This window comes from Spinacia oleracea, chromosome 5 (genome assembly GCF_020520425.1).
Source record: "Spinacia oleracea cultivar Varoflay chromosome 5, BTI_SOV_V1, whole genome shotgun sequence".
In the NCBI taxonomy this organism is placed as follows: domain Eukaryota; kingdom Viridiplantae; phylum Streptophyta; class Magnoliopsida; order Caryophyllales; family Amaranthaceae; genus Spinacia; species Spinacia oleracea.
The window spans coordinates 35,834,606-35,848,506 of NC_079491.1; the positions used below are offsets into that span (position 1 = coordinate 35,834,606).

At 38.1% G+C, this 13,901-nt stretch overlaps 4 protein-coding genes across 4 annotated transcripts; 2 read left to right on the plus strand and 2 right to left on the minus strand.

Annotated features, from left to right (window-relative positions):
• Window positions 1–530: 530 nt before the first annotated feature.
• On the minus strand, window positions 531–4,137 carry LOC110799167 (aquaporin TIP1-2). Its single transcript, XM_056828902.1, has 2 exons — window positions 3,652–4,137; window positions 531–1,160 (listed from the first exon to the last, which is right to left on the minus strand). The coding sequence occupies exons 1-2, from the start codon at window positions 4,033–4,035 to the stop codon at window positions 780–782; spliced, it is 765 nt and encodes a 254-aa protein (XP_056684880.1). The 5' UTR covers window positions 4,036–4,137; the 3' UTR covers window positions 531–779.
• Window positions 4,138–5,481: 1,344 nt separating this feature from the next.
• LOC130461430 (uncharacterized) lies at window positions 5,482–7,832 on the plus strand. The gene is made up of 2 exons (XM_056829531.1): window positions 5,482–7,728; window positions 7,797–7,832. The coding sequence occupies exons 1-2, from the start codon at window positions 5,482–5,484 to the stop codon at window positions 7,830–7,832; spliced, it is 2,283 nt and encodes a 760-aa protein (XP_056685509.1).
• Window positions 7,833–8,305: 473 nt separating this feature from the next.
• LOC130461432 (serine/threonine-protein phosphatase 7 long form homolog) lies at window positions 8,306–11,278 on the plus strand. Its single transcript, XM_056829532.1, has 7 exons — window positions 8,306–8,321; window positions 8,378–9,068; window positions 9,150–9,237; window positions 9,532–9,963; window positions 10,055–10,195; window positions 10,633–10,922; window positions 11,020–11,278. Exons 1-7 carry the CDS (start codon window positions 8,306–8,308, stop codon window positions 11,276–11,278), a joined length of 1,917 nt encoding a protein of 638 aa, XP_056685510.1.
• Window positions 11,279–11,438: 160 nt separating this feature from the next.
• Window positions 11,439–13,334, minus strand: LOC130461026 (uncharacterized). The gene is made up of 2 exons (XM_056828903.1): window positions 13,093–13,334; window positions 11,439–12,454 (listed from the first exon to the last, which is right to left on the minus strand). Exons 1-2 carry the CDS (start codon window positions 13,121–13,123, stop codon window positions 12,159–12,161), a joined length of 327 nt encoding a protein of 108 aa, XP_056684881.1. The 5' UTR covers window positions 13,124–13,334; the 3' UTR covers window positions 11,439–12,158.
• Between the last annotated feature and the right edge of the window lie 567 nt (window positions 13,335–13,901).

Sequence of the window (13,901 nt, forward strand, 5' to 3'; positions counted from 1 at the left end):
ATTAATCGTACACCACTAAAATTCAACCAATTTTCAACTAAGTTTTCACCTTGTTCAAAACTTTTTTTTATTCTTTAGGAATTTCTCCTATTAAACACACCAAGAATTTTTAAAACCCCAGTACCATATTCAATTACATTTATTACACTATAAGTCAATATTACAACCAATTAAAATTTTCCATTCTTGATTGGTACAACTGCCCCAATATTCATTTAATTTGTTTCTCATAGTTTCTTTAAAAAAAATTGAAAGGACAATTTCCTCAAAAAAAATTATTTAAAAGACAATTAGCAAATTAAAATTTTGAAAAGCCATGATTAACTAATCCAAAGTTGGTGGAAGTGATAGAATATACTAAGGAAAAACAACAATAATGAAGTTTTTGTCCCAAAAATAATTGTGATGGGCTAATTACGGGTAACAAAGAACCGGGATAAAAATATTAAAAAAACCGGCGACATGTGAAAATGATAGGATATAACATTAAAAATATAAGACATAAATAAAAAGTAGAACATCCACGAGGGTAGGCTCCAAAAACCTCAGCATCCATTAAATCCACTTAAATGAAAAAACGGATCTGATAACATGATCATATGATAGTGACGATAAATAAAAGGCCCACATAAAATAATTAACACCATAATTTGAAGAATTTTCAGATAAAATAAAATAAAGCCCCACAAATTCAAACTCTTAAGATGATACAAGTGATGATTAAAAACAAAGTTCGTCCAAGCTTAAATTTGAATTCACATGAAATGAAGTTAAATTTTTTAAGCGGAGAGTCTCTGGTAATCAGCAGCGGGAGCCTCTTGACCACCAATGAAGATAAACTCGTAGAAGAGACCAGCTAGTCCACCACCAATAAGTGGTCCAGCCCAGTAAACCCAGTGGGAGCTCCAGTTCCAGCTAATCAAGGCTGGGCCGAAGGACACGGCGGGGTTCATTGATGCACCAGTGAAGGCACCACCGACAAGGATGTTGGCAGCAACAATGAGACCAATTGCTAAGGGAGCAATGGTACCAATGTCACCCTTCTTAGGGTCGACTGCGGTGGCGTAAACGGTGTACACTAGTCCGAAGGTCATGACTATCTCAAAGACTAGGGCATTCCATACGGTCACGTCTTCGGCAAGTGCGAAGGCAGATGTTTCCTACATAACATAATTATACATGTTAACATGCATATTGTTCATCTAACAAGTTAATTAAATGGCTTTTGTTGGGATTATAGTTTGCTACATTTATTTGTCTATCCTATTATATGTTGTAATTGAGTAATGAATCTATACCTAGTATTTTAAAAGGAAAACCACATTTGATTAGATGACATGTGTCAACACATTTGATTAGATGACACGTGTCATCCATTATTTCCTCCATCAATTTGGTATTTTATTTAATTTTTTCTTTGTTTTTTGATATATTATACAACTCCAATCGCCTCTTTCGCTCTATCTTCCTCATACAACACCAATTCACCAATCTATTAATTCAACATTTTCCACTCCATCTTCCCGATTAACTCTAGAATATTAATACACTATTTAATTTATGTATTCTTTCAACTTTCAAAATTTACCTCTATTTAAATCATATATTCTTTTTAAAATCACAAACTCAATAAAATTAGAATTTAAAAAGATAGACTAAATAACCACTATACAACCGTCCGTTCTTTAAACGGGCTCAAAAGCTAGTTTATATAAATGATCATTACATTATTGAGGCCTACAACAATTATTGGGGTAGGAATTAGGGTAGGAAAGGTATAATGCAGATAATGTAAAATATAATAAGTGGAGGCAATGAATGCTTTTCTTACTATTTCCTCCAATGATTGGCCAAATTAATATAATTTGACTGTAAAAATTAACAGGACACCAATAATACAAGCCTAAAATTTTACTCCCCGTTTTTGTTTTCTAGATTTCTCTATATCATCCACTTATTAAAGTGAGTTGATACAAATGAGTAGGACTACCCACGTGTCATGTTGGAATTAAACTTTTTATTATAACGTTTTTCTCAAAAAGTAATTACTTTAATATCAATTGAATTTGAACCACAAAATTTATAACTTTTCATTATTTCAACTTTAATACTCATCAATCTACATTTTAAACAAGAAAAAAGTGTTTGTTTCGCTGAAAGTTCAAAATAATACTCCCTCTGTCCCTTAATGCTTGCACCGTTTTGACTTTTTGCACTATTTACATAATTCACTTTGACCCTATTTTATTTATAGTATATGAAAACAAATGTTATTGTATAATATATTGTTGGTTTCATCTTAATATGTATTTTCAAAATATTAATATTTTTATAAGTTTTTATAATATATAGTTAGAGATATTGATGGTCAAAGTTATGCATCGGCATGCGTGTTCAGTCAAAACGGTGCGAGTATTAAGGGACGTAGGAAGTAATTTTATATCGGTAAAATACATATTGAAGCAAATCGGTTGCGCATTATACGAGTACTCTAATTGATGTAAAAGTTGATGTAATTTTGCAATTAATAAAATAAACAGAGTGTTTCAATAATTTCCAAAAGCTTAAACAGAGAAGGGGTCCGCAAAACTTCTTTTAAATGAAAAATTCCGAAAGCTTTCGCAGATAACCAAGTATTAAATCTTAGTGCAGAAATTCAAACTGACAATTTCTTACTTAAAAAAACTTATAGTATTATTTAAACAAAAAGAAAAATAATTCGTATTTCCTGAAAAGGCAATACAAGAAGAATTTGCTAAGAACAAGATGACACGTAGATACTTGATCCATTCATCATTGATTCCATGAGATTAATCATTCCCCTATTAATACGGAGTACCCCATATTTAATATTGTCAGATCTTAGCTAAGCAAATCAGCATATAATCTCATATTTCTATGTATACAAATTTCTTTCCATATCCATAAACTCTACCATCTACTCCCTCAGTTCCACAATGTTCCTCATATTTACTATTTATATGGTCAAAGTTTAAAATTTTTGATCGTAATTAATAATATAATTAAGAGTAAAAATATTAACTTGTCGTTTCAATATAAGTTTTCTAAATATCATTTTTTTTTTATAATTTTGACTAATGCGAAATTAAAACTATTAACGGTTAAAATAGTGCATTGAAGACCGCGCATAACGGAAAAATGAGGGACATTATGGAACGGAGTGAGTATGTTAATTGCAGCAGTAACACAAATAACCCCTAAATTAAATAAGATATCCCCGCTCCCATAAACATAAACATAAATTACAAATAACATGATGTAATTAAACGAGCTCAAATTCTTATATGAGACTATCCTCATCATCAACTGATGGTGAGACCAGTTCATACTTGCGAATTTAGGTATGTTACTTCTATAGTTTAGACATGTTACTTTTTTTATAATTTTAGAGGAGGTACTTTTTTTAGTTTAGGTATGTTACTTCTATAGTTTATACATGTTACTTTTTTTTATACGGAGTAGTTTTAGGGGAGATACCTTATTAAAATTAGGATTATTAATTTTATGTTGGTTATTGGCCGGTTTTCCATTAGGAGGAGAGTGTCCTAAAATGTTGATTAAGGCAAGTGAAAACATGAAAAATAAAAAGGTAAAAGAAAAGAGAAATAAAATGAAGAATTAGTAACATACCAAGCCACCAGTGGCAAACTTAAGCAACAAGCACGCAACAGAGGAGCCAGCAAGTTGAGCAACCCAGTAAACAAGGCTGTTAAGAAGAGAAATGTTGCCACCAAGGAAGGCACCGAAAGTGACTGCAGGGTTAACATGTCCACCGGAGATGTTAGCTCCGACAGACACGGCAACAAAAAGGGCAAAACCATGGGCGATAGAGGCAGCCACCAAGCCTGCTGGAGTTGCAGCGGCTCCAGCGGTAAGCTTGGCAAAAGCCATCCCTGAACCTTGTCCGGCAAACACAAAGATAAGGGTGGAGATGAATTCCGCCAATCCCGCCTTTAAGGTGTTTGGGTGCCGGACTTCCTCCGGGGTTCCCACGGAGATCCTGCTGATAGGCATTTTCTCAAACTAATAATAATAAATAAATAATTATTGGAGAAAATAAATAATTTATGTTTTTTGAGTCACACTTTTTTTTCTTCTTCGAGTGTCTTCTTCGTAGAGATGGGAGCACGTACTTTATAGTAGAGTAATCCAGGCTGAGTGAGAGAGAGGGTTGGTAGTGTAACCGGTTGTTGCCGGTTTCCAGGTTGTGAATAATGATGTGTTGATATGTTTGGGATAGCTTGCCCATTGGCCAGCCTGTCCATTTTCTATAATTAATTTTTTATGTGAAAACTACCGAGTACTCCGTATATGACATAGAAATATTGGTTAATAATTTTGTATTGGACAGAAAATTCTAGAATATGCCTTCCACCGGCCAGTATTTTTCTTATTTTTGATAGGACCGGCCACTATTGTTTTGCCATTATGAGCGATTTCCGTCAATATTGCACAAAGATAAGTTAATTCCCAAAATACGTTACTTTTCTTGTTAATTCCCACCATACCGTCCACGTCAGCACAGTGAACCGGCCTTTTTTTTTTAAATAAGCAGAGCAAAACCGCTATCTCAGATAGCGGTTCATGGGGGTTAACCGCTATCTGAGATAGCGGTTAATGTTTAATGAACCGCTATCTGAGATAGCGGTTTACCCCTTGCTCTCCCATACCTCCCAGTAAGCAAATTCAAAAAATCAAAAAAAAAAAAAAAACCCCGCTCTCTGTTTCTCTCTCCGTCGTCCCGCTCACTGATCTCTCTCCACCGCCCGGGTCGCCGGTGGTGACCTTCGTCTTCGCCCTCCCTCAGGCCGTCGAGCCTCCTCACCCACAACGAATTCTCACCCTTCGTGATCATCTTTCTCACCGTTCTCCGTCGCTCCTCCGTTTCGAGGATTGCTCCTATGCCCTAGGTCGACCGTCGGACCTCTTCCTCAACACCACCGGACGTCGAGGTTCCTCATCAGCCACCAACGCCGTCGAGCTTCTTTCTCACCCACCACCGGCCGTCGGTAGTTCTACATCAGGTAAACCCTAATATTTTTTTTTGAATTAATATATTCGAATTTAATTATTAATTCAGTAATATTTGTTGCTATGTTTAGGTTTGTTTGATGATGTTATTAGGAATATCATGCTTAGGTTTGTTTGATGGGTTTATGATCATGATTACCATGAATTGTAATTTTTTTTATTGTTAATGTATTTCTAACCGCTAACTGAGATAGCGATGTTATGAATCATATTATGTTAAAATGATTATCCTGTGGTTTTTATGTTTTTGAATTGTTTATCGCTTAAAAGTACTCTTAAAAGTCCTATCTTTGATTCGTTTTAAGCTCTTGAGTTTTTCAATTTGGAATTTTAGTCTTCAATTTCTCAAGTTCATTTGAATTGAAATCAGATTATGATGACCCAAATTAGGGATTCATATTATTAATCATATTATTTTTTGTTTAGAATATGGAGTTGCCAGACTATCCTATTTATTGTCATTGGGGAGGGGAAATTTTGCAAAGTAGCGGTGATGTTACATATAAAGGAGGAGAGCGAAAATTTGGGTTTGTCAATTGTCAAATGAGTTATGATGAGGTTTTGAGTAAGGTTTATGATCTTATGAGATGTGACTCGAGATATGTGGAGTTGAAGCTACTAATGAGGTATCCAATGATGTCCTGTTCATATGAAGCCATTCCGTTGGATGATGACAATTCTTTAAAAGCAATGTTGATTGCTATGTCTCAAACACAATCAACCACAATGCAATTGTTCATCGAGCAACTTCCAAAGCAACCCGAAACTCAATCCCACTTGGAATCCTTTCATGAAATGGATTCATGGGCGAGTCCATTTCCCTACTTGCCCTTGACAAATCAAAGTGGGTTAACGGGTTCATTCACAAGAATGCTTACGGATGAACAATATGCTAGTGAACACATTTCAGAGCTCACTTCTCCAACTCAAACACCACATGTAGAAGCTACAAATGGTGATCCATCTATGATACTTTTCGATTCTCTAGATCAAATATGTGTTGATTTTTTTGGAGATGAAGCGGTTGGGGTGGATAGTGATGTTGATGAAGATGAAGATACACAAGATGCTAATGACAAAGCTATAAGAGAAAGCGCTCCATCTCAAATTTTCAACAATGTTGCAGAGTTGGATCCGATTTTGCTTGATTCTTGGAGGACTTGGTCCAACAACCACTCTTTCGATGGTGAATTTGCTATTGGGCAAGAGTTTGATTCTTTGGCGCAATTGAAAGACATAGTCAAAGGTTATTCCATAGCTAAAAATCATTCATTTAAGGTGTTGGAGAGTGAGCCCACAAAATACGTAGTTGAGTGTAAAAGAAAGAGTTCATGCAAATGCTCATGGAGGTTACGTGCAATCAAGGATCCTTGTCTTGCTTCATTCAGAATTGTGAGGTATAATGGCCCCCATGCAAGTAATTGTTTGGGTGACATAAACTCAATCGATCATCCTCTTCTCTCCTCTGATTTTGTATGCAATGAGATAAAAGATCTTATTCGTGCCGATCCTTCTTTGAAAATCCGTGTTATTGTGCAAGCGGTGAAAGTCAAGTTTAAGTATACCATCACTTACAAGAGAGCTTGGTCAGCAAAACAAAAGGCTATTGCAAGCATTTTTGGTGATTGGGAGCAATCTTACGAAGAGTTGCCTAGGTACATGCAAGCATTGAAAGAATCTAATCCAGGAACCGTCGTGGAATGGTGTACCTTGGCTTCTAATGAAGATCCTTCTGTTCACATTTTTTTGAGAGTGTTTTGGGCATTCAAGCCTTCCATCGATGGTTTTAAGCACTGTCGACCCCTAATCACCATAGATGGAACTCATTTGTATGGTAAGTACAAGGGCACGTTACTCATTGCCATGGGTACAGATGCGAATTCTCAATTGTTCCCTCTTGCTTTTGCTATTGTTGAAAGTGAAAATGGTGAGAGTTGGAAATGGTTCATGAAATGCATTCGGCATTTAGTTACTCAGAGGGAAGGTTTATGTGTCATTTCTGATAGACATGCAGGGATTTTGCAAACAATGAATGAGGTCAATAGTGGGTGGGAGGAGCCGCGTGCCCACCATCGATTTTGTACTCGTCACCTTGCCTCTAATGTCAACACTCAGTTCAAGAATGCTTATGTGAAGAACCTTTTCGGAAAAGCCGCAGATGCTCGTCAAAGAAAGAAGTTTGATTACTACTTGGGAAGAATTGGTGAATTGAATGTTGAAGCTCATAAGTACTTGATGGATATTTCTTCTCATCGGTGGTCGATCCACCATGATGGTGGTTTTAGATATGGCGTGAAAACCACAAACATGTCCGAAGCTTTTAATGGGGTGATGAAAGGTGCTCGTTGTTTGCCGATAACCGCCCTTGTTCGGATGACGTTTTACCGAGTGAACTCCTACTTTGTTACAAGACGAGGTTGGGGTAAAAGGAGAATTGAAGAAGGCCACGATTTCGTTGAGAAGGCCACAACAACAATTGAAATGAACATGGCAAAATCTGGTGCTCACGAGGTCCAAGCCTTTGATCATGAGATGGGGCTATTTGAGGTTACAACTGGACGAGGAGGCAGGGCTTCAGGTAAAGGTGGTAACGTACACACTGTTAACCTTGTAGCCAAAACTTGCACTTGTGAGAAATTAAAAATCTACAAGTTGCCATGCTCCCATGTGCTTGCGGTTTGTCGTTCTCGCAGCTTATCTTATGCTGCTTTCGTTGATCCTTTCTTTACCACTGTCGAGTATAGGCAAACATACTTGAAGAGCTTTCATCCACTTCCTGATGTTCCCTATTGGCCTCATTATACTGGGGTGAGAATAGTTGCTGATGCTAGTAAACGCCGTGGTGTGGGACGCCCAAAGTCGTCTCGATACGCTAATGAGATGGATTCGAGTGCTCGACGCAGTGTCAATGTAAAATCATGTAGCATTTGTCGACGTCAAGGGCATAATAAGAAAACTTGTGCAGCTAGGGGTGGTGTTGGATCATCGGGGTAATAAACTCAGTTTATGTTTCTCTTGATGTGTGATTCTAAGTTTAATTTTTGTGCATATATTTCTTTTGACGTGTGATTTTACGATTTCTAATAAACTTCTTTTTCAGGTCTCATGGAGCCGACGATCCATCCCGGCCCACGTGATACTTCGGTTTTGACGTTGCAGGCGGAGCATAGGAGTGAGGATGTTTGGGGAGGGGGTATGGACAGGCTTTTGACGTGTTGGGAGCACGTGCTTGGTTTAGGAGAGTGGGTGATACATGATTGAGTCTTGGAGTTTGTTAGATTAGCAGGGTTCTATGGTGTACATAGATTGGTTGGTGGTGGATTAGCCTTAGATAGGTCTTTGATCACAGCATTGATTGAGAGATGGAGACAGGAGACGCACACTTTTCATTTGGCTGTTGGTGAGGCTACTATTACTCTGCAGGATGTCGCTGTTTTGTTGGGGCTCAGAGTTCATGGGGCTCTTGTCACAGGGGATGGTACTGGGGTGTGGTCAACTTTAGTCAAGGAGTTGTTAGGGATACGACCAGAGCCTGGTGATGATGGAAAACCTGTTCTCCAGGGTTCATCATTGAGGATGACTTGGTTGAGGCGACACTTCAGTCAGGGCCCCCCTGATGACGCTGCTGATATTGTTTATGAGAGGTTTAGCCGAGCATATATTCTTGCACTTATGGGGTCCATTTTGTTTGCTGATAAGAGCGGTGATGCCGTGCAGCTCGTCTACTTGCCATTGATTCGCGACTTGCGTAGAGCTGGGACATACAGCTGGGGGAGTGCGACCCTTGCTTATTTGTATCGACAGATGTGTCGAGCCGCTCGTAGACGATCCCGTGACATTGGTGGTCCACTTATACTTCTGCAGTTATGGTCATGGGAGCATATTCACATTGGTCGTCCGAGGATTTCGAGAGTTCGCGATGCTCCACCTCCTGACCCAGAGCATCCTATTGAGGTCGACGATCCATCTATTCTTGGTACTCAGCATCAGCGTGGAGTGGACCCCTTAGCATGCAGGTAACTAATTTGTTTAACTACTCATTACTACTTCGATAAATCAAGTAATTTGTTAACACTTTACTTTACTTGTTTTGTTAGTTGGCTTAGGGTTCACTTTTCATGTGGCCATACAGCTAGTGGACTCTCTTTCTTTAGGGATGCACTTGACCATCAAAAGGAGACACAGGTATTTAATATCTCACCTTACTAATTACTCAAATGCTTCTTTTGTTTCAAGATTGCCTAAAATGGCCTAAAATCGCCTTAAATAGCTTCAATTCACCTTAATTAGCCTAAATCCACCAAATATAGCCTAAATACACCTAAACACGCTTAAGTTCACCTAACATAGTCTATAATAGCTTAAAATCACATAATGTAGTTTAAAAAGGCTTAAATTCACCTAGAATTGTCCAAAATAGCCTAAAATTGCTTAATTTCACCTAAAATTGCCTAAATACTCACTTTTTACTTATTGTAGATGACTTGGCAGCCATATTCAGAGACGGTACTTGGTTTACTACCCGAGATTTGTAGATGTGATAGAGATATATGGCGCTCAGTTGTAGCGTTGATTTGCTTTGACATTGTTGAGTACCACTACCCAAATCGAGTGATGCGTCAGTTTGGATTGGAACAGTCAGTTCCCGTTGCGTGTGACACGAGTGTTGATCTTCATAATGTGGATCGACGGCATAAAAACAAGAAGTTTGAAGAGATGCATCGCAAATATGTGGAGGAGTGGCGTGATCGTGAGAGTCGGATTGTTCAAGGCACTCCTTTTGCCGGTCATCGTGAGAGGATGAAGGAGTATATGGATTGGTATTGTAGCATCACGAGACTCCTCATTACTCCTGTTACACGATCACCCCCCACCACTCATTATCAGCCGTCTTCCTCTGATATTTTTTTGGTAAATTAATCCTTGTTCCATTTTCATGTATAATGTTTATATTCATAACTAATGTTGAATTCTAATTATTGTTTCACATTCTTTTTTGTAGTCACATGCATTGGCTGATCTTGCCTCAAGATGCACTCGAGCTGTGGATTCTGCGTTAGAGTTACCTCCCAGTTTGGCCCTTCCTCTCACTCTTGATACGTTACGCAATTTGAGTTCCTCTTGCATTGAGACCTTATCAAGAGTGGGGCAAGAACATATCCTCCAATAGACCTGGTAATCGGGCGGGGCGGGTCAGGGTCGGTGCGGGTCAAAAGAGGGTCGGGTATTGAAAGGGTCATTTTTAGCGGGTCGATAATGGGCGGGTTAAAAGCGGGTCGTGGGTCAATAGCGGGTCATTAGTGGGCGGGTCAATAAACGAGGAATGAAAAATGAAAAACAAAAGAGCCATGTGCAAGTACAAGTAAATACGAAGCTATACACGTAATTTTTTGTATCATTACTATTTTAATTTTCAAAATAATTGTAGTATAAGTTTGACCCTATAATGACCCTGTCCAATAAAGGCCCTGTCCAATAAGAGCCCTGCCCAATAAAAGCCCTATTAACTTGACCCTAACCCTATATCCATTGGACTACCCTGTCCAATAACCAGGTCTACCCTCCAACAATATGATTTAGCCTCGTCTCAGTGTACACCCGACACCTCCACCTCACATGTGTTCTCGAGGGCGTGGTTTTCGACCACCACGTGCACGCCCTCCACCACTTACTCCTCCTCTACGCCCTCCAGCACTTACTTCTCCACGCCCTCCACCACCACCTTCTCCACGCCCTCCACCTCTTACTCCTCCTGCATCTCCGCCAGCATCACAAGTTATTTCATCTCCTCCTTTGCAGCTTCTCACTTACCGGCGACAAAAGGGTTGCTCTCCTAGTCAACGTCCCGAGCCAATTGCCGAGGAGGATGAGTCCTCATTTTCATCGTCCGAGCATTCAAAGAAATAACGTAGAACTTAGATTTGAGCTACATTAGAAATTTTGTGTAATCTTTTGTTCTTTTGCTAGTATTGGAACTTTTAAAACTTTTAGAAACTCATGTGTCATTATTGGAACGATTGAACTTTTGGAAATTTTTTGTTTGCACTCTTCTATTTTGTTGCATAAGTGTTATGGTTTGGTTGGTTGGTATGATTTGTGGAGGTTGTTGGAGTTGGATTATAGACGTTGGAGTTGGATTATAGACGTTGTTGGAGATCTTGGATTTGTTTACAGGTTGTTGGAGTTGGACTATTTGGCAGAAGATCTCAGCCCATTTTCTGGCTGAACACTGGAAACTGCAAGCTTGGATGCAGGGGGCATTATGAACCGCTATCTGAGATAGCGGTTTGGTTTTGAACTAAACCGCTATCTCAGAATGCGGTTAAGTAGTATAAACCGCATTCTGAGATAGCGGTTTAGTTCTAAACCAAACCGCTATCTCAGATAGCGGTTTAGTGTTGAACCGGAAAAAAAAAATTATTTTTCTCTCTCCCTTGCTGACGTGGACGGTATGGTGGGAATTAACAAGAAAAGTAACGTGTTTTGGGAATTAACTTATCTTTGTGCAATATTGACGGAAATCGCTCTGCCATTATAACAACAAGAAAAAAAAAATAAAAAAAATTGTATAACTACTCCCTTCTTCCCTTAATACTCGTACCGCTTTTTTTTATGGGTCGTCCTTAATACTTGCACCGCTTCTATAAATGAATTTTTTTTTACCAAAATTATATTATTTCTCACACTTACCTACTAACTCACTCCCTAAAAAAACTCATTTAAAATTCACACCCCCATTACCCCCTTACACATTTTTCACTAACTATATCAAAAAAATTCAACTATCAACTACCACCTATTAAATTAATAAGCCAATTCAAGTGTCTTAAACTTCGCACCGGTCAAACCGGTGCGAGTATTAAGGGACGGAGGGAGTACTTTTTATGTTAATCTCAATATAATAGACCATATATTAAGTGTCCTGTATTCTTAATCGAGCGTTCTTATTTTGAAAATTATTAGGTGCACCTAAGAATATTATTATGCTCATTGGTGGTCCCTATCACATTTTCTCCTCATATATAGAAGATGTGAGAGGGTGCATTTTTGAAAATTATCTCTGAATACCAGGAGCAATCATCTTTGGCCATGGTGGATGAGATGTTCTAATGTAGACTGAGTAGGTGAAACACCAGAGAAACGGACTTGAGATAAAGACAGATGGATTGAAAGCTTGTGGTTGACCACCCACAAGTTGCTTCACAGAGGTGCTCTGTAATGAATCGAAGAGAATTTGATCTTAATGAAGGCTGAGTTGCAGAGGCTACCGCAACGATTGTTGATGAAGTCGTCATAGAGGATGCTGGAGGTGAAAAAGATACAGGAACTATAGCCGAAGATGTTGCTGGAGAAGCACCTGGTTTGCTCATTGAAAAGGCAGCAAAAGGGTCACCTCCAGAAACTAGATTGGAAGTAGAAGCATCAGATGCATTAATACTGTTGTTTCTAGTTTGAGAGGTCACTTTTACTAAATCAGTTCAATCCCTAAATGACCAGTTTAGGTTGAGGACACTTTCTGGTATTGTTTAACTGACACAAACATGGAAAATTATACAACAACAACAGAATTTCAGCGCAACAGCAGCAGCAGAATTATAGCAACAACAACAGCAGAATTTCTGTAGCAACAAAACAAAAATCAACAACAAAAAGCAGATCAACCGCAACAAATATTAAGCAGACCAGAACTAGCTTAACAGCATATTAGAGAACAGAAAAATTGAGCAAAACCAGGTAGCATGACACGAATCTAATTCAACCCTAAACTGACCTAGCATGACTCAAATTTAATTTTACGCAGCAACAAGCATGAATTTTAATAATGAACAACATATCAAAAAAATTAAGGCAGTAGCCACACCAGAATACAAAAAAAAACTTCCACAAATTAAAACCCTAGAAATTAGAACACAAAATCACAAGGAAAAATAATCCAATAATTCATAAACAATTCGTGTAATTCGAGAGACTAAAGAGAGAATAAAGTAATTCAAATAGAAAAAAGGGCAAGAAGGAAGACGAAGGAGGAGCGACACTTACCTAAAACAAGTACGGCGGAGAGTGAGAACATCTATCCAAAGAGCCAAAAAGCCAAAAAAAGAAGTAAATAATGATGAATTTCCCGAAATTAGATGTGTAATAGTACCTTCAATAGATTTGTTACGAAACTCGTCCGAAGTAGAAGTTGCTTGGAGGAGAGAGAAAATGGATCTGATTGTAGAAAGAGGAGGGAGAAAGAGAAAACCAGGTCGAAGGAGGAAATAAATGAATTGCAGAGCCAAAAGAGCAAAATGGAAGGAAAGAAAGGAAAAGAAGGGAGGGCATAAACGTCTACACAATTTCCACAAGGAAAAGACAAAAAATAAAATAAGGCACAAAAATATGAGTAAGAAACTAGTTTTGAAAAATCTCCGGTTTCTTTGATTATTTTTTAAATATAATATTATCTAAGAGACCATATATTTCAGGTGCGAGGTTTCTTACATTTTTCCTAAGAAACCACACTTCTAAGATAATTGGTTTCTTTATCTAAGAAACCTAATAAATGACTTATGCGGTGCCCAAGCAATGGTTCCTTATCCCATTTTTGTAGTAGTGTAAAAACTTTACTCGAAAGAGAAGTGTAACTGATGTTTACATATGCAACTGAGTTACCTAGGATAAATCAAATTGTAAGGGTAATTATCTGATCATGTATTAGGTGGCCTAGTTTGGGTTTGAGGGACTGATTTTTGCGGTAATCAACTCTGGTTTCATAGGCCTGATTCTTTATAGTAAATAGATTAGTAAAATCTAATGAAAGTTTGTGTGCTCTATTTTATGTGTTTGGATTCTGAACTGACAGTACA